The sequence below is a fragment of the Carcharodon carcharias genome, chromosome 9, assembly GCF_017639515.1.
Source record: "Carcharodon carcharias isolate sCarCar2 chromosome 9, sCarCar2.pri, whole genome shotgun sequence".
Classification (NCBI taxonomy): domain Eukaryota; kingdom Metazoa; phylum Chordata; class Chondrichthyes; order Lamniformes; family Lamnidae; genus Carcharodon; species Carcharodon carcharias.
In genome coordinates, this window is record NC_054475.1 from 48,989,702 (window position 1) to 49,009,751 (window position 20,050).

General features: G+C 39.2%; 1 protein-coding gene across 11 annotated transcripts in view; it reads left to right on the forward strand.

The window, feature by feature from the left end:
- The window catches only part of LOC121282636 (homeodomain-interacting protein kinase 1-like), a 119,689-nt gene that overhangs the window by 73,821 nt on the left and 25,818 nt on the right, over positions 1–20,050 (forward strand). For 9 of the 11 annotated variants that reach the window (XM_041196449.1, XM_041196445.1, XM_041196444.1 and 6 more), the window contains 7 exons: positions 840–1,024; positions 2,226–2,400; positions 6,535–6,754; positions 8,064–8,182; positions 11,714–11,848; positions 15,870–16,012; positions 17,676–17,849. In XM_041196449.1, coding sequence (XP_041052383.1) covers positions 840–1,024; positions 2,226–2,400; positions 6,535–6,754; positions 8,064–8,182; positions 11,714–11,848; positions 15,870–16,012; positions 17,676–17,849 — 1,151 coding nt within the window. The remainder of the gene's footprint in view (positions 1–839; positions 1,025–2,225; positions 2,401–6,534; positions 6,755–8,063; positions 8,183–11,713; positions 11,849–15,869; positions 16,013–17,675; positions 17,850–20,050) is intronic. The other 2 variants (XM_041196447.1, XM_041196448.1) reach the window with 2 other exon arrangements.

Genomic DNA, 20,050 nt, shown 5'->3' on the forward strand with positions numbered 1-20,050 from the left:
CCCTTTGCCCCCTTATCATTGACCAGTAGGCTGAGACCAATTGTATGACCTCACTGTATCTGCAGTTAGAATTTGGTACAGATGAGGATCCTTTTATGGCTATTGCACCCCATATTTACAAATTTAACCATGGGAAAGCTTCGATTTTGTTTTTAGAAGAATGTTTATGGAATGAGGAATGGGTAAGAAATTTGTATTCATTTAATTATGTCGTTTGGCTTTACTTTACAAACTGGGTTTAAAGGCTTCACATGTTTAAAAAGTGACTAATGCATAACAAGATTAGTTGCTTTGCAAGGCATAGCTGAATATTTAATCCACAAATATATTAAGTGATAGAGGATTATTCTTGCACATTATACATCTTAAGCCATAGTTGCTAAAATGTTCTATGTCACCAGCTCTACAGGGGGGCAGGGGGTAGAGTTAATCTTCTCCTATGTTACTTTGAAAATAGACTTGAGTAATGATAAGTGCCCAAAGCACTGAAGAGTTACTGAAATTTGCAAAAAAAAAACATATGTTTATCTTTGAAACATTTTGACAATACTTGGTTGGTTGATATGACCTGAAACATGCCAGCGCAGTGAAAGGGACTAGCCCAATCCCTGCCTGGTTTTCACCCTCAAAATCTGGCTGTAACATTTAAACTGTGCACTCAACACTTAATTTGATACTCAAACTTGGGCCTGATTTGAGATTTCATTGCTGTAGCTGCCTTAAAAACAAGATCCGTATTGAGAGGTTCAAGATACTTAAAACAGTTAATAACGAACCCATTATTGCATTCTCTCCCTTCACTGACAAATGATATTGTTTAATGTTTTTCTACTTTCTAGGTGAACATGCCGAATGATTTGGAGGGAACAGACATGTTGGCGGAGAAGGCGGACCGGAGGGAATATATTGATTTGTTGAAGAAAATGTTGACTATAGATGCTGACAAGAGGATTAATCCATTAAAAACCTTAAACCATCCGTTTGTTACCATGGCACATCTACTTGACTTTCCTCATAGCAATCAGTAAGCTTTTTAAAATGCATAAATAAAATTTATTTGTGAAACAAAGTACTTTGGAACTGGGTTTGGGAATTAAGTTTAAGGCGTCCATTTCCGGAACATTGCCTCACTTCGCCCCTGCCTCAGCTCACCTGCTGAAACCCTCATCTGTGCTTTTGTTTCCTCTAGACTTGACTATTCCAGTGCACCTCTGGCTGACCTTCTCATCTTTCACCCTTTCATAAACCTGAAATAATCCATAACTCTTCTGTCCGTGTCCTAATCTGCACCAAAGTCCCTTTCATCCACCACCGCCTGAGCCCGCTGATCTACGTTGACTCCTGGTGAAGCAACTCTATTTTAAAATTCTCACTCTTGTTTTCAAATTCTCCATTGCCTCCTTCCTCCCTATCTCTGTAACCTCCAACAGCCCTGTGACCCCTATGTTCCTACTGTTCTGGCTTCTTGCACATCTCCAATTTTAAATGTCTGCCATCATTAGCCTTGTGCTTGCCTGCCTCTGGACCAGAACAATGAAATGCACTCCACTGCCATCCCTGCCCCATCAAAATTTTCTACCTTTCTTCTTCAAGCATACTTGTTTGACCAAGCTCTGCTGTAATACTACCTTCTGTATTTTAGTGTCAAATTTTAACCCACCTGTGAAGTGCCTTGAGATGCTTTACTGTGTTAAAGGTATCATATAAATGCAATCTTTATGGTTCCTAGCTAGGGCATTATTTCAAGCTACTTTGATGCCATATAAGAGCTGTACTACTACCTCTGGTTCCCAACACAACCCAACAATTTGAAATCTTTCCATAAACCAGACATGCATGTGTGTTCCATAGATTGGCTGGAAAATTTCTTAAAATTTGAGCAATGAGAGATCAGACATAAGAAGCAACCAAATAGGGATATGTATGATGGAATGGGAGAGCACATGCAGCACTCATATGTGACCAGCACTTCCCTAGAAGCTTTAAAGTCAGGCTATACTCTTACAGGGTGAAGGAATATTTATGAGAAGTAATTGTATGGAAATCTAATTTTTTCAGCTAAGTTACGCACAGGCTGGCTGTGCTTTTTCTTTCCACTTTTGGAAAAATATGTTTGTAGTAGATGTATGGCTGTGCACAGCAGTAAATGGAAATGAGTGCACTGCTGCTTGTTTTTCAATTTGCTTATTTAATTCATAAAATAAACATACTTAAATTTCTTACAGTGTGAAATCATGCTTTCAGAATATGGAGATCTGCAAACGTCGAGCCAACAACTATGAAACGGTAAACCAGAATAAAAGCCCATTTATTGCACACGTTGCGCCGAGCACAAGCACAAACTTGACAATGGCCTTCAATAACCAACTCAACACCATGCACAATACCATGCACAATCAGGTATGAGACACACAAAGTCTGTTGTACTTAAAAATGTTTGCTTAAACCCTGTTTAAACTGATGTGGTGCAAGTTTCCTTCATCTGCTAGCTATAAGAATCCCACATTAAATAAGTTCGGGCAGCCTTAATGCAGTTTCTATTGGACATGGATCTTGCCTATTTAATTTGGCTTAGAATTGGAAATCTGAGTCCAAGGGTGATTGATGTGGAAAATAGCCAGAAGCTGCACATTGGTACAGTCGGGGCCTGCTTTTCTGACAAAGCTGCGAAGCAATGTTTGCAAAAAGTAGAGAGAGTACTGGCATTTCAGGAACGGATACTGTTCCAAACTCTAGTAGTGAAATTATCCACTTTGAGTACAATATTTACAAATGCGCTACCTTCCAAACAAATTGACCTAGAAGTGCATTTTATCAAGTTGTAACTTGATGCTCGCTGTCAATTTGTAGTGTGGATCTGTACTTATTTTCTTTCAGTCATGTTTTGGAGTTGAACTTTCCCCTGTTTAGTTACTTGGACTGTGAAGTAGGAGTTCTACATTAACTGATGCAGATCTCTGATCCTTTTTTATAGAAAAAAAATATCAGCACGAGTAAAAGAGACCTCTATTGTAACCTGTTTGTTAGGAGACGCTGCTTATACTTTGTCCTGGAGCTATTTTCACACATCATACATTCTCAAAATTATTTTAAAATATACAATGCATGGTGCAATTTTGGTATATCAGCTATTTTACATGAATGTATGTAGATGAATACTTGGACTTTATTTGGAAACCTAGCAAATCTTTAATGTTCTGATGGATTGCAAGTGTATACAAAATTTCAAATTGAAATAGAAGAAATTGAAGAAAAGAAGGAAAATAATTAAGGGGCAAAGGACCCCTGAGGGCTGTGGAAATATCGTATGAATGTAATGGGGAAGTTATAGATTGGAAGGGATTGTGACTCATCTAGCTATATGTGCTCCATTCAAATATATATAGGTAAGCAATCCTTGGTCTGATTGTTTGATAAAAACCTGCAGGTGAAACTAAGTTTAACTGAGGCTGACATAAATTAGGAAATTATAACCAATTCTGTTATGACTAAGGTGTAACCGTGTAAAGGTTGCATGTGGAACAGAGGGCGTAGCTGACTGTGGAACCTTTTAATTAGTATGGTTTCCTTTCCAGATTAGAAACTAACATTCTCATTCTACAGCCCACAAAGTAGGGTGGATCCCCTTTTTAAAAATCTATGTGTGAATTAAGGTCAGGCAGCGTCTGTGGCGAAAGGAATAGAGTTAACGTTTATGACCTTGCATCAGAATTAGCAAAAATTAGATTAGCAGGTTTTAAGTAAGTACAGAGGCAGGGAAAGGGGCGGAGAACAAAAAAGGAAGGTCTCTGATTGGGTGGAAGACATGAGAGATTAAATTATATGGGGTGATGATACGGGATGAAAGAAAAGGCCAATGAGACAGCAAAGAAACGAGATGGGCATAGAGGTGGAGTGCGTTCAACGGATCATCCTCTGCCATTTCTGCCACCACCAAACACATCTTCCGCTCTCCTTTCAGTATTATGACTCTGGAGCAGTTCCTACAGATTGGAGGGTAGCTAATGTAACCCCACTATTTAAAAAGGGAGGTAGAGAGAAAACAGGGAATTATAGACCAGTCAGCCTGACGTCAGTAGTGGGGAAAATTCTAGAGTTCATTATAAAAGGTTTAATAGCTGAGCACTTGGAAAACAGTGGCAGATTCAGTCGGAGTCAGCGTGGATTTATGAAAAGGAAATCATGCTTGATAAATCTACTGGAATTTTTCGAGGATGTAACTAGTAGAGTTGATGAGGGGGAGCCAGTAGATGTGGTTTATTTGGACTTTCAGAAGGCTTTCAACAAAATCCCTCATGAGAGATTAGCGTGTAAAATTAAAGTGCATGGGATTGGGGGTAGTGAATTGAGATGGATAGAAAACTGGTTGGCAGATAGGAAACAGTAGGAATAAACAGGTGGTCTTCTGAATGGCAGGCAGTGACTAGTGGGGTCCGCAGGGATTGGCGCTGGGACCCCAGCCATTCACAGTATATATTAATGATTTAGATGAGGGAACTAAATGTAATATCTCCAGATTTGCAGATGAGACAAAGCTGGGTGGGAGGGTGAGCTCTGAGGAGGATGCTGAGATGCTTCAGTGTGATTTGGACAAGCTGAGTGAGTGGGCAAATGCATGGCAGATGCAATATAATGTAGATAAACGTGAGGTTATCCACTTTGGTAGCAAAAACAGGAAGGCAGACTATTATCGGAATGGCTATAAATTGAGAGAGGTGAATGTGCAACAAGACCTGGGTGTCCTCGTACACCAGTCGCTGAAGGTAAACATGCAGGCACAACAGGTGGTAAAGAAGGTAAATGATATGTTGGCCTTCATGGCCAGAGGATTTGAGTACAGGAGCTGGGATGTCTTGCTGCAATTATATAGGGCCTTGGTGAGACCACACCTGGAATATTTTGTGCAGTTTTGGCCTCCTTATCTGAAGAAGGATGGTCTTGCTATAGAGGGAGTGCAGCGAAGGTTTACCAGAAAGATTCCTGGGATGGCGGGACTGACATATGAAGAGAGATTGAGTCGGTTAGGATTATATTCACTGGAGTTCAGAAGAATGAGGGGGGATCTCATAGAAACCTATAAAATTCTAACAGGACTAGACTGGGTAGATGCAGGAAGGTTGTTCCCGATGGTGGGGGAGTCCAGAACCATGGGTCATAGTCTGAGGATACAAGGTAGACCATTTTAGGACTTAGATGAGGAGAAATTTCTTCACTCAGAGTGGTGAGCCTGTGTAATTCACTACCACAGAAAGTAGTTGAGGCCAAAGCATTGTATGTTTTCAAGAAGGAGTTGGATATAGCTCTTGGGGCGAAAGGGATCAAAGGGTATGGGGAGAAAGCGGGAGCAGGCAATTGAGCTGGATGATCAGCCATGATCATGATGAATGGTGGAGCAGGCTCGAAGGGCCCACTCATGCTATTTTCTATGTTTCTATGGGACTGTTCCTTCCTTCTGCAGCAAACCAATCCACTCTTCTATCATGCTGGTTACCTCTGCCCCTTTTCTATGCAAGTGTAAGAGATTCTACATCTGTTCTTTTACCACCTCCTTCCTGACTTTCCTGGGCCCCAACCTGTCCTTCCAGGTGAAACAGCGATTTACTTGCACTTCTTTCATTTTTGTCAACAGCATATACAGTATACTATGTGGTCTGCTCTACATTGGAAAGACCATGTTCAAAGATGGAACACTTCTTCAGTCTTCTGGGTGTGACCACCAACATCCAGTCACCCCATGCTATCTTCTCTGTCTTCAGCCTCTTGCACTGTTCTTCAAGCTCCTGTTGAGCTGCATTGGAAAAGCACCTCATCTTTAACTAGGCATTTTACACCTTCTGGACTTAACACCAACTGAGTTCAGCAATCGCAGATCATAGCCTTGCCTTTTTTCTGATGGCAGCAGTTGATGATTTCTCTGTCCCATTTATGCCTCCATTAGATCCATCTTGAGTTTCTTTACTCATCTCCTTTTGCTATGCATCATGATCCCTTTTGTCAATTAATCTCTTCTGCCTTCCGCCCTAACTCAGACCTCTTTTTTTGCCCCTCTCCCCACTTTCTCTGCCTCCGTACTTGCTTTTTCAGATAAAAGTTAATCGACCTCATATTAACTATTTGATAATGATTGCTACCTGCCTTACTGAATATTAGAAGCATTTTCCAGGTATTCCAGATTCCCAGCATCTTGTGTGTCTTAAAGGCATCAGGGAGAATTTGGAAAATATCTTGTTTTGTTCTGAATTACATACACCAAATAGCACTAGTGAAAACGTGAAACCTTACGAGCTGTATAGGGAGCATGTTTTTTGTAGAATGTCCCTCGAGTCTTTGAAGAAAAGACTGAGAGGTGCACATTGCCTGTTGTATAGATAGTGGTAATTGTTACACTGATTATAGAGATAATTCTTGTATTTTTTCAACTGAACAATCTACTTGTATTTTATTCTTAGATTTTAAAAATCCTAAGAAAGCCTTCCACTTTTTATCGTATTGCTACACGTATAATTCGATCATTGAATTCTGTAATTTCTTTAGGCCAACACCCTGGCTTCTACCTCCACAGCTGCAACTCTTTCACTGTCCAGTGCTGATGTATCTCTGCTCAATTATCAACCCGCACTCTACCAGCCTACAGCAGCACCTGTTGCAGGCGTTGCACAAGCAAGCATGCCTCTGCAGGCTGGAACAACACAGCTGTGTGCCCAGGCTGATCCCTTCCAACAAGCCCTCATTGTGTGCCCACCAGCATTTCAAGGTAAATGACTTCTCTGCCCCTCATAACTGTCTTGTAGAAATGACAAGAGCCTTGTGCAACTTGAATGTCCTTTTTGAAATCTGAATGCCTTACAAAACCCTTTTGTGCTTAGACTGCCAAGCTCATACCGTAACATCAGCGTAATGGTTTTGCATGTGTATATAGACTGTTCTATGCTTAGATTCACATTTCCTTTTGTTACTCCAGCTTTATAGGAAGCCTTATATTTAGCCTGGTTTGGGAATTGTTCAGCCATGTGATCAGAAGTGGACTGTATTTCTACAGGGGTTTAATTGATACCTGTTGTGCTTGTCGGCTGCTTTTCAAGCTGGGTTGCATGATGTAATATATCAACAATTTTGGATTTTCTAATCTGACTGGAAAATATTTTATTCTATCAATTGACTATAATTGACAAATTTTGATCATTACTGGCACCTTACTACTTGGAATTTTGTTTTGACTGGTTCAGCTAGATGTCTAATCTTTTAAGTGGCATTCATGGAGGTAGTGTGTTTTATGAACCTCTGGGGGAGTGCAAAACTTGAGGAATGTTGTAATGTAGAAAAGGTATTAAAGGGGCGAAGGAAAGAATTGATGGAAGATTCTGAGCGCTGCAAAGGAATATCAAGAACAGTTAGGAGTGTAGAGAAAAACTAGTAATTGTAGGATAAATTGATTCTATCTGTGGGTTGAAATTATTTAAGTGAGCTAGAAGCATAATAGTATGGGTGGGGTTTGGTTTCCTGTGGCATTATCTGAATCCCCATATTTAAATTCTCTTTTTCTGTTATTGTTTGCGTAGCTCAAGCAGAGAATTAAGAATTATAAGGCCTGATTTTAAGTCTTTAAGTAGGTACGTTTTGAGCAGGTTAAAATTGGGCCCATAATGTTTTAGTTTATAAATTTCTGACTAAAATGGTGAGTCCTACAACCTTGATAATTTTTTTTACCCCTTTCTCTGCCATCCAAACAAAGTGTCTCTGGTCAGGAGAATTGGCACTAAACTATTCTCAAGCTTTAGTATTGACATTTTAACTGGTCGTATAAGAATGGTCCATGGGGACTGAACTTGCATCTTTCGTTTAGCTGAAGCCAGGGATTGCTATGTGCATGGAAAATCAAAGTAGAATGGCAGTTTGACAACCACATGAGGCTAAACTGCTTATAACCTTTTGTGAAATATATCTGCTTACACTTTTAAAATAAAAAATTTTACAACCTTTTAAGGTTTTTTTTTTGCATTTAATTTCCCACATGCCAGCTTTTGAAATTACCGAGAAATGTATGGTGTGTTTTTTATTGACAGGGCTGCAAGCATCTGCAAAACATTCTGGCTTTTCTGTTAGAGTGGAGAATGCAGTGCCTGTTGTACCACAAGCACCAGCTGCACAGTCAATTCAGATTCAGCCTGGTGTTCTTGCTCAGGTAAGTGGCTGACTAGTCTGTTTTAAGTTAAGCTTTGTTTCCTACAGTTTCTTGTGCTCCACTCCTGAAATATATATAACTACCCCCCCACCCCCTGTCTAGCCCCTGAAGAATTTTGTAAGTTTCAATGAGGCCACTCATTCTTTGAAATTCAAGGAAGTACAGACCCAGTCGTCTCAGACTCCTCATAAGACAGTCCCGTCAACCTAGGGATTAATGGGTGAACCTCTGTTGCACCCCTTCTATTGCAAGTATATCCATCCTCAGATATAGGGACCAAAACTGTGCCCAATACTCCAGGGGAGGTCTCACCAAAACTCTATATAACTGCAGCAAGTCATCTTTACTGCTGTATTCAAATCCCTTTGTGATAAAGGCCAACATGCCATTTGCCTTCCTACTTGCTTGCTGCACCTGCATGCTAGCTTTTGTTTCATTTATTTATTTTATTTCATTATTTGTCTACCAACCAAAGGACATGGAGATCAATAACTGCAGATTGAACCATTTCAAAACTGCAATTTTCTTTGTAAAAGTTGCCTGAGTAATAGCTGCATTAGTGAGAATTAGGGCTGTTTAAGACATTGATTTACATTTCAGCAAACTGCCTTTTACTAAAGATAGCTGAGAATGTGAATTATATTTAGGCTTAGATAACTGTAGCGATCTTGATTTTTTTTCTCTTGTTGATTACTCTTCTCCCCAAAACATTTTACTGGGGTATTTCTCCAATGCAGTACTTTGTCCAAATAGCTTTTCTTAGTGGTTCAGCTTTGATATTTAATGCCAGTAAGCTAATCAGCCACTAGAGCTGCCATAGCCGGCCCCAATTCTGTTCATCAGGAGAACAATGTGACCCGTGGTATGTTTTTGAGAGCCACAGTGATCTGTAGTGGCACCCTACCATTGCCCTCCTGAAATCATTTAACTCAGCCCTTAACAGAGATTGATTCTGGAACCATATGGTTTGCATCATGGCACTCCCTAGTTAGATTTGCTGAGCCACTGAGGGAATGCAAATGTCAACTGCATTTCTCATATTATGGTGTGCACATTTGCACAAATTAATGTTATTTTGTTAAAAAGGGAATGTTTAGATAATCCTTAAACCCCACACATTACAGAACTAATTTGATTAATGTGAAGATTGTGGCAGCCACATAAACCTTTCTAGCAATCTTAAAATTGTTGATTGTGGTGAAACAAATCAGATCATGCAATACCAGCTGCAATTTTGATTTTATATTGTTGGGTGTTTACACCAATAGGTGAAACATAAGTTGAAATTGCTCCAAAACTTAACTCATGAGCTTACTTTGATACATTAAGTGAAAAGCTGCAGATCAAAACATCTTAGCTATGAAGCCAAGGAGAAATCAGCAACAATAATTGAAACAAAGGCAAAGCTTAATTTTAAGGATTCTTTAGATGTGAATAACTACTTATGTAAATAAAATGTCTAATTTTGAAAAAGTGGTTTGAAAATTTCAAAAATAACTATCATAAAACATACAAATACTTCCCTTTTATATAGTGTCACATCATGCTAAAACATTTCAGAGCACTTCATGCAGTGAGCAAATGAAAAGGGCACTCGAGCGCATACCTCCAAAGTGGCATGTTAACTCAACGTTATTACAATTATACAGCTCTTCCTTGAGGTTTTCCCTGCCTACTAGTGCTCTGTAACTACAAAACTGAAAAATATTTTTATTAAGAGCTTCTATCTCACAGAGGAGGCTTCAGGCCAGTCCATGTCCAACAACTTGTTCTGAAAACTGCTCACCTTTTGACTGCCCAGACAAAATTGCACCATAGCGGCTGAGACAATCCACAACATTATAAAACAATTAACAACATTTTAAATCAAACAACCCACAATGTTCTAAAAGTGAAGTCAACTTGCCCAACTCTCTGTTAACAAATAGATCCTTTTTTAAAAAACAATTCCAGGACCCGGATCCACGTTTTCACCAAAAATTAATCAGTTCTTCCTTGGGCCATACTCCCATGCGCCAAGTTTCGTTGAAGTCTGTCCACTAGTTTTTGAGAGATATTGTTTACAGATTACTGGGGCGAAAACATTACCTCCACTCTCCTTCAGTGGCAGAGGTAATTACGTTAGAGAACAATAATTGCTGTTTTTATGTCCAAAATTTTCATTCTAAAGCACTGTAAAAACATTTTGCTAAATAATCTGTTTTCACAAAGGTCTAATTTCTATCTGTTCATGTGACTTGAAGGCAGTTTTAAATCAGTAGACGTAGGTGAAGTAAACAATCAGTTGGTAAGATAGTTTTATTGAATTTCTCCACATAAAGCCAATAATGAGGGCTTTTTACATCAAGTGTAGCTGTTGTTGACAGAATTGCTTTACTTAAATCACTATAAGCAGCTAGTCTTCCAAGCCAGTAGCCTTGACTTGCAACTGTATCTATAATTATCAAAGCATAAAGCTGTGCTATTGTGTTGTATTGGGGTTTAGGGTCAGGATGCTCAAATTCACAGTTGAGGCATCTTTTTACCTGTGCTGTTGATTTTGGCTTTTTGTATATGGAGATATTGTTTCGGTGGAAACATGCTATGGAAATTCTGCAAAAAAAAACCACCATACATTTTTGAATCTATATGCAGTCTCTATTTAAACAGCAATGCAATCTTTGATTCCATGTGTACACAATTCTGCAAATTTGAGCTCGCTTAGTGCAGTGATTCACTGATCCAGAACAGGGACCCATATAATGAAACCTGTTGATGATGGTTTTGCCACACATGTTTGTCATATATAAGGGAATGTCTTGCTAGCTACTTATTCTCTTTCTTTTCCCTCTAGGATTGTGGAAATGTGGAATAAATAACAACTTTTTTTTCCAGTGTTGGAAAGTGTAATGTTGAAAATGATAGTGAACTCTTCATAGCTTTGAAAGCCTTATCATTAAAGGATAAACTTTTCAGTCCAAAATTTTGAGATCTGGTTGGTAGGGGGAGGAAAATATAAAACTTTTTTTAAAAAGGCAGAAAAAAGCATTTTTCTATTTGTAGTAATGTGGACATAAGCATTGCTTAAAAGCCAATGCTTTTTAAAGCTATGATGGGGATCATTATTTCTTTTATTTGCAGTTGGCAGTGTCTCTTTTTGTATGCCTGACTAGGATGTGAATCAACTGCACTTTCAAATCTAATATTGATGCTGGTTACAGGTATTTATATTTGTATTTGTTCCTAATGTAATTGGAGGGGTTAGTTTTTTAATACATTTTATCGATTCAGTGGGGTAGGTGGCTGTGCTTCACTCCTGGGCCAACCCCACCATTTTGGAGCCCGGACTTAAACCTGACCAAAAACAGATGTTTCAACAGTCCCAAGTAAAGCAAATCTGAGTAATCGGAACTTAATTCCTGGTTCAGTTGACATGCACAGTACTGCCTTCTGAAAGGCCATGATCTTCATACTATTCTGAGCATCAAAAAGGGACACTGCAGATTTGAGAACTAATGTACCATATAACTGACTCCCAACCCCCCATTACAGGGCAGCTGCACACCGCTGATGGTGGCCACTCTACATCCTCACGTTGCCACTGTTGCTCCGCAGTATGCGGTCCCTTTTGCCCTGAACTGCGCAGCCGGCCGGCCTGCGCTGGTCGATCAGACGACCACAGTACTGGTAAATGCTCCCACTTGGTGTGATTCTGTGCACTAACAGATGCTCCTCTGAGGCTGCTGCAGAGGAACGGAAGCATGTATCATTGTGTACCTTCTTATATATTTTCCACGTCATTGGACGTCTCCTCTTTCTTACTCTTTTGAACAATCTGGATGGTGAAACAAGTTATACTTGAGACCAAAATACTCAATATTTCTAAAAGGCTCGAATGGAACAAATGGAGTGAAAAATAGCCTTCACTGCTATTTGACTACTTGCATGTTATTCATGGTTCATCAGCCAGATAAATGTAAAACAGTTTTAAGGTCTGATATGATGGAATATAAGTACAGTTATGCCTAACTGTATTTAACACGAGATCATATGAAAGTATAGTGACTGCCATATCTTTTCACCTACTTCAAATCAGACTGAGTTAATCTATGTTCAGGAATAAGGTGGCAGAGAGTGGAGAGAATGATTCTGTCTACAGAATAATATTATAGATCTTATTGATGATGCTTTATGCAAATCATTTCATGGGGAAATTAGTGCCATTCTATGGATTCTGCCAGATGGAGCCAAGGTGGAGCAATTTTAACAGTGGATTAGGAGCTATTGACATCTCTTGTCTTCTCCCCATCTTCGCAATGTTTAAAACCTCTGGGGAACCTCAATAAGCACATAAGGGAAAGGTATTGATGGATATGCTGACAGTTTTAGATGAAGAGGGGTAGGAGGAGACAATGTTGACCATAAATGTCGTTACAGACCAGTTGGGTGGAATGTCCTGTCACTGTGCTGTAAATTCTATGTGATTAAGGCCCCCCCCCACCTCCCCCCCACACACCACTGCCCTTGTTTGAGTTTTTCTACTCCATATGATCATTGTTACTGTAACAGACTCTCAGCATGTGAGAAGCCTTTGTAGGTGTTACCCTAACCAACTACTGAGAGACGTCAAAGAGACTTGAGAGTATCAATAGAACTATCACTTCCATTTATATATACTTTTAAAATTGAATGTTGGGATAAATAACTAAAACAATACAAACCTTTAGAGATTAAGTTTTATAATGTATTGGTCAGGATTCTTTGGGTGCTATGTATAGTTTAGTTATCCTGCTATGTCTGCATTCAAAATGATGAAGAGATGTGTAAAGAGGGTGAGTTATGAATAAACTAGATAAGGTGGCAATCGAAATGTAGTTAGTTGCTAAACTGGATGAGTGCACCATAATTCCTACTTGCATTCATGTAACAGTAGTAAAATACCTCAATGACTTACAGAAGTGAAAACTCAAGGGACGCTAGTTCTAGAGCTTAAGGTGAGCTGGAGTTTATGTAGGTGAATCTCAGAAGGTGGCTGAGGAGGATGTTTCAGAAGTAGAACTTGGAGATATCAGAAGTAGGGATGAGTGCCTCAGTGGAGTTAGTATAAGCATGGAGGCAGACTATGGTGATCATGGGGGTGACAGAGCAATCAAATTGGATGTCGTCATAAAATGAAGAAAAAGAGAGGACCAAGGATAGAACCTTGGGATACGCCTAAAATGGCAATGTTTGAATTGAAGGAGGGTCGGTTGCTCAATGTGCTTGCCCTTTTGGAACCAGTTGTGGAGCCAAGAGATCATTGGTAGTGATCTGTGGAGGTGGAAAAAGTCTAGGACAATGAGGAGAGATAGTGTACCATGATCACAGTTGTAGTATTCGTGACTTAAAGGTGACATTATTGGTGCTGATGCCAGGGTGGAAAGCAGACTAATGGTATTCTAACAGGGAGTCATAGGGGGAACAGAAAGGACCTTTTTAGAAAGGAAGGCCTGAGATGAATTTTCTAGCAGGTTAGATTCCTAGCACTTGTTTCAAATTTTGATTAGGGTGGTGACCTTGGCAGTTATTTGATTACTTTCAGTTGATAAAGCAATCATGAACCCTTGATTAGCTGTCACTTTGGCATTTATTTTACCAACTTTGAGAGGATGGAAGAGTGGGAGTTGAACTTGGAGCCATTACTACAAGCCGAACCCTTCACCTAAGGGCTTCCATCATAATTTCTTGAGCTTACCGCTAGCTGAATTAGCACATCAACCTCATTGATGGAGCAGGATAACAATATTTTCAGATATGTAAATCTAAAATTGGAATCAAATATCAAAACCTGAACATGTACCTTCAATATTGGGACTAGCAGCAAAATCTCACCACATTCCATTGTAGATAGCTATTGGATATTGATTATGGTACATGCAGGTATAAACTGGCAGTGATGTTTCAATAAAGTACTATTTTCTGGCCACCACGTCCTGCTCTCTCTTCTCACTGTTCAGCTCAAAAACTTATATATACACATCAAACTTAGGAAAATTTTGACGTTTGGGTTAAGTTGGCAGAGCTGAACCTGCATTGTCAATGTTCCAGCATAACAGTTATAGGATTAGCTGCTGCTCTCATCTGGAATTATAATGTACCATTTGTCTTGTTTTGTTGCTGAGTACTTGACTTGAGTTTTCTGAAACTGAGTTCTGCTGGACGATAACAGCCAGATTAGAGCCTTTTAGTAATGCTGAGTCCATTGGATTTAAATTTATAATTTTCAGTAAACAGTCAATGACTGGTGACGTGGTCAGATTGATAAATTGAATCAGAACCTGAACTGGTATTAACACTTTGAACAAATTCAGAGTGAAGACTGCAAAAATTAATTAGCAATTTTTTGTTTTCCTTAGAACTTATTGCAATATAGTAGTTAAAATTATTCATTTGAAATGGGATCGCAGGGAAGTGTGATCAAATTGATCTCTGCACTGATACCTTTGATCTGTAAGTGAGAATGTCACTAACGTGCATCCTGCCTAATTGCTGCTTTAGATAGCCTTTTATTAAAGGGCAGAACCTGTTATCTCAGCTGACCGACAGATGCTGTTAATATTTTCAAACTTTGAAACAAGCTCTAAGCTTGTCCCCCATAAGTGTACCTTTTGTAACACACCACAGCTGTTGAACATTGTCTTAGTATTTAGTGCTACAAAAAAAATGTTTTGCTTAAACGACATGTGCTAATAACTTAATTGTGGAAACTGGCTTGATAGAATTAGGGAGCATAATGCAAGGCTCCAAGTCAACAAAGTAGTTAACCTTGGTGCTGGAGCAATTGGCTGCCCACGTTCCTTCCTATTCACTGAGTCAAATGGGTTTTCTATGTAGATTTTCCTGATCTAATATACAAAGTAATATTTAAGTCAAAAGGTCAGGAAAAACATAAGCTGTGTAATTGACATCTAAAATTGCCCCGATTGTGGCATGCCGGTTTATAAAATCATGCATAAATATGCACTTTTTGTGATTGTTACAGGAAGTAATTCTGACACTTATAATATCACATTTTATTGATAATAGCTCCTATTGTTTTTATTAACATATCCTGCTATGCACACTATGGGGGATCTGCTAGTATATTAAGAAAAAATAATTACGTAGCTTACTCCCAACATTTAAAAAGACACACTCTTAGGTGATTGGAAGATTGCTAATTAACTTTTGTGGTCTTAAACTAAACATTAGTAGCATGTTTGTTTTTTTTTAAAATGGATCATCCAACTTCTGCAGTTGCTTGCAGTGACCACGTGCATTTTGCCTTCTCAGATCAAAGGTTGGTTAGAATGTTCCTCCCTTTTCCCCTTGCTGCTTGGCATGAGCCTGCTTAGAAGAGATTGCTGTGTCTGTGTGTTTGTATTCCTGCAGAATGGCTCGTCGCACAGAATATCCGAATGTATGTTTCTGCTTCAGAGCTGCGAGATATTGGATATACTCACTTTCTCTTTCTCTCATTAAACTGTAATGCCTTGTCCTGTGCAGGTATTGGCTTTGGAGGGAGGCGTTGTGTAAATCTAACATCACAGATCTTTGTTTTACCATTGTGCTTCTCTTGCCAGCTGTGTGCGATCTTCAGCTAGATGCTTTGTGTTCTTTTCGGGTGTCTGCAAACTTTGGGGTAGTGTACCATGCAGTGGCAATCTTGACAGTCTGTCTCTGTTTGCAGCAGGCGTGGCCTGGAGGGACCCAGCAAATCTTGTTGCCATCAACTTGGCAGCAGTTGCCTGGAGTGGCTGTCCACAACTCAGTCCCACATGCTACTGTGATACCAGATGCTATGACTAGCACCCAGCAAATAACAGACTGGAGGCAAGTAAGCTTTTAATGAAATGAACATTTTTCTCAATTAGCTCTTATTCTCTCATTCTTATTCCCTCATTTTTATCCCTTTAAAAGGAAGGCAAGTACTAATACTTAAAGAAGAGTTTACCAAAGCACTATTATCAATCACTATAATTATAAATGAAATTGTTATTTTGTGAAAAGTCTTAAAAAAATCAAATTCATATAGAAATACTTAAACCCCAAAAAAGGTTTTTAATTGCTAATTGGTGTTTATATTTACAAATCCTGTTTGCAGAATATAACAGATTACCCAGTTTTCTTAAATAAGGTCACCTCTGCTTTATGGTAACTTATAATAAATGGAATGTCCCAGTAATTTTTGTCATTCCATCCTTCATAAATCATGCCCAAGAAACCATACATTTGGGCAATAAAAACAAGCTACACAAGCTGTTGAGCGTTGGAGTGCTTGATTGGTTTGGGTCTGAGGTAAACCTGAGTTCTAATACCTTGATTACTTACCATTTACAATTAAAGTGTTCTGGTGCACTCTGGTTTAAAGTTAATAGAAATGGAAATTACACTGGAGTGCATTTTCAAGAATTATTTGCTGGATTTTTTTTTAATCATTCACAGAATGAGGGTGAGATTGGCAAAGCTCGTATATATTGTCCATCCCTGATTGCCCTTGAGAAGGTGAACCACCTTCTTGAATACAACTAAGTGGCTTGTTAAAAGCAAAAAACTGGATGCTGGAAATCTAAAACAGAAACAGAAATACCTGGAAAAACTCAGCTGGTCTGGCAGCATTGGCGGAGGAGAGCACAGGTGACGTTTCGAGTCCTCATGACCCTTCAATAGAACTAAGTAAAAATAGGGAGATTTGATATTTCACCCCTTTCCTATTTTTACTTAGTTCTGTTGAAGGGTCATGAGTTCTCGAAACGTCACCTGTGCTCTCCTCCGCTGATGTTGCCAGACCTGCTGAGTTTTTCCAGGTATTTCTGTAAATGGCTTGTTAGGCTGTTTAAGAGAGCACTTGAAAGCCAACCGCATTGCTATGAGTCCAGGCCAACTAAGGATGGTGGATCTCCATCCTTAAACGGTATTAGTGAACCAAGTGGATTTTTATGACAATCCAGTAGTTTTGAGGTGGCCATTACTGATACTAGCTTTTTATTCCAGAATTTGAACTTCTGTCCTCCGGATCATGAGTCCAGGCCTCTCTTGGTCCGGTAACATAACCATAGCATTTGCTGTAGAATGAATCCAGTGTGTCGTCTTAGACCCCTGCTACTAAGAAGTAATCTAAAGCAGCAACTGTGTGAACCTGAGATAACTGTGTACCTTTGTAATAGTTTGAAGTTAAAAGTATTGTGTTGGGGGTAATAAATGTAAAAGATATTTTCCAGTTCAAGTATGTATAGTATAGAATAAAAACGTAAAAGTACAGCAATAATCATGTATCTTACAAAGTTTTGCAGTAGTACTTTGTGGCTTAATTGGGTTCATTTTAAGTATCATAGCAATTTAAAAAAAATATTGCAACATAGCATGTCAAAGAGGATTTTAAATTTGGGGAGACAGACATAAACTAAGCTCTGGGTAACAAGTTCAGTTACCTTTGTTTCTTTAATGTTGGATGTCTGCTTGCTGCGCTCACATCATTTTTCCTCCTTGTTTTCAGAAATGCACATTCCCATGGAAGCCAGTATAATGCCATTGTGCAGCAGCCATCTTTGTTGGCTGGACATGTGACTTTGGCTGCACAGCCCCTAAATGTTGGTGTTGCCCATGTGGTACGCCAGCAGCAAAACTCCAGGTCTTCCTCCAAAAGGAACAAACAGCTTCAGAACACAAGGTAAAATGCATGCAGCACTTACACAACTGGATTACATTTTTTTTATCATATAAAGTGGCTGAGTTCAGCTACACTCTATTTCAGATCAAATACCTGGAGCTAAGTAAGTGCACTGTCTTTTGTGGAATTGATCCATAAAGACCAGGAATATCCCAGATTGATTACCTGGTTTATGCTAACTGCCTTCAGCTGAGGTGCTGTTGTTGGCCTCAGCGAATCTGAATTAGGGAAGGGAGATGGCAACTGGGTTTGCCGCACTTGATTGCTGTCCAATGACCCGGCAGAAGCATGCGTGTTTCTACATACTGGATGAGTGTGGCTATGACATCTTTCTTTCACGTTGCCCTCCCCACACTACAATTGAAAAGCAAATGACATTTAATGCCCACTGATTCCACACAAAATTGGTACTGTGGCCTATGGACCCAGGCCTAGAACATGTTTGTACATTTAGGAACAGTTTATATCTCTGTGCTGTTCTCAGCTAGGGTGATTAAGATAGGGTGTTGGTAGATGGAGCTATAGCATCTGGGCTCAGAAGGGAAAAACAAGCTTAAGGTCTCTACATCAGTATCAAGTGACCCGCTATTGAAAAGTCTCTTTGGACCTTGGGTGAAAACTGGCCTCAAGTGGACATAATGTCCTAGAGCAATAAACTTGCCTACACTTGTTTTAAAACCTCACATGAGAGAAAGGTCCATTGGAGGAAGGTTCAGGGGCAAGTACACTTGTGGGACTCTGTCCCTATAAGCATTAATTGCCTTGGTGTAGGCTGGGTTGGTGATGGGTTAAAAAAGTTAAACATGCAAAAATTATCAATGCATTAATTAGTAAATCATCAAAGAAAAATAAAAAAAACATTTTCATAGCAACACAAATAACTGAAGTCTGAAGCATCCTGATGTTTAGTTGTATGACAATCTAAATCCTAAATATCTCAGGTGGGAAAATAGTAAATGTCAATACTGTGTGGACTATAGATTATTTGGAGTGACAGATTTGATATTAAAAGCTTGAAGAAATTATTGCAGTGGAGTTTGGTAAAATTTGTAGGTCACTGTGAAGACATAAGTACTGGAAGTGGTTTCTTTTACAAAACCCCATGCTCAAGCTTCTGGCAAAAAGTAAACAAATACAATAAATGCACAGAGTGAAAGATTATGATCAGGTATCCATTTTTAGTGCAGTTTCTGTTGCACAGTTTATGATGTGTAGCATTCTGCTTCATGAATGCATTCAACCTTCTGATATTCTATGGGGAAATTTACTTTTCCTCTCAGAAAATCAACTTCAGACAGAAATGGCGAGTTGATGGATTGGAAAAGTATTTTTTATTGCAAGGCTCAGCACTTTCTAAGAAGTATTAATTAGTGGGTAGTGAAGTGGATAAAACTTGAGTCTGTGGGATTAACAATCACCTTTGTGCACTACCTTTTAAATTAGAAACAGTGAAATTATTTCCAATTTAATGAATGATTGATTGGAATGCCTTTATAGGAACCCTTGAACTTGATGACCTAAAATAGTTCTACATTTATAGCAAAATAAATTATGCTTAAAAGTTGAGCAAAAATCAAAGATCTAGAAAGTGTGCAAAAGTGAGAATTTGAAAACTCAGCAGTATAAGGAAATTTAGAAATTGAAGTCAAATTTCTGTGCATTTCTAATTTTTATTAGGAAAGCAGAACATTTAACAATGATTTCTGCTTGTACTAAAGGATTAAAATATTGAGAAAGGTGCCACCTGCAGGTAGCTGTTGCATTGAAAACTTGCACGTTGTACACATGAAGCTAGTACATGACATTAATTTCTCATATGTAAGCTATTCATACAAAATAAAGGTCGCAGCTCCCAAGTGATTGAGTTGGCAGCATGTAGCTGATTTGTATAAACCTAAAGGTCAGTTGCACCATTCCTGATCTGTACTGTGGTGGTAGTGGGGACAGTTCAGTTGATCTCACTGCTCATGAGCTAAGGAGGGAGAAATCAACCAGCAAACTTCCTCCTTGCCACTATCCAATGCTTTTTGCTGGTAAGTACACGTGTACATGCATTGCATGAAGGCAGTTTTAGGCTTGGTTGTGGTGTCCCTTTGGTTCAGCAGTCTGCCAACACTCTCCGACTAGTCTTGCACATGCTTAGTCCAAGTTCTGGTGGGTGCTCAGCAACTGTGGAAGTGCACCCTGCAGGAGTCGGCCTC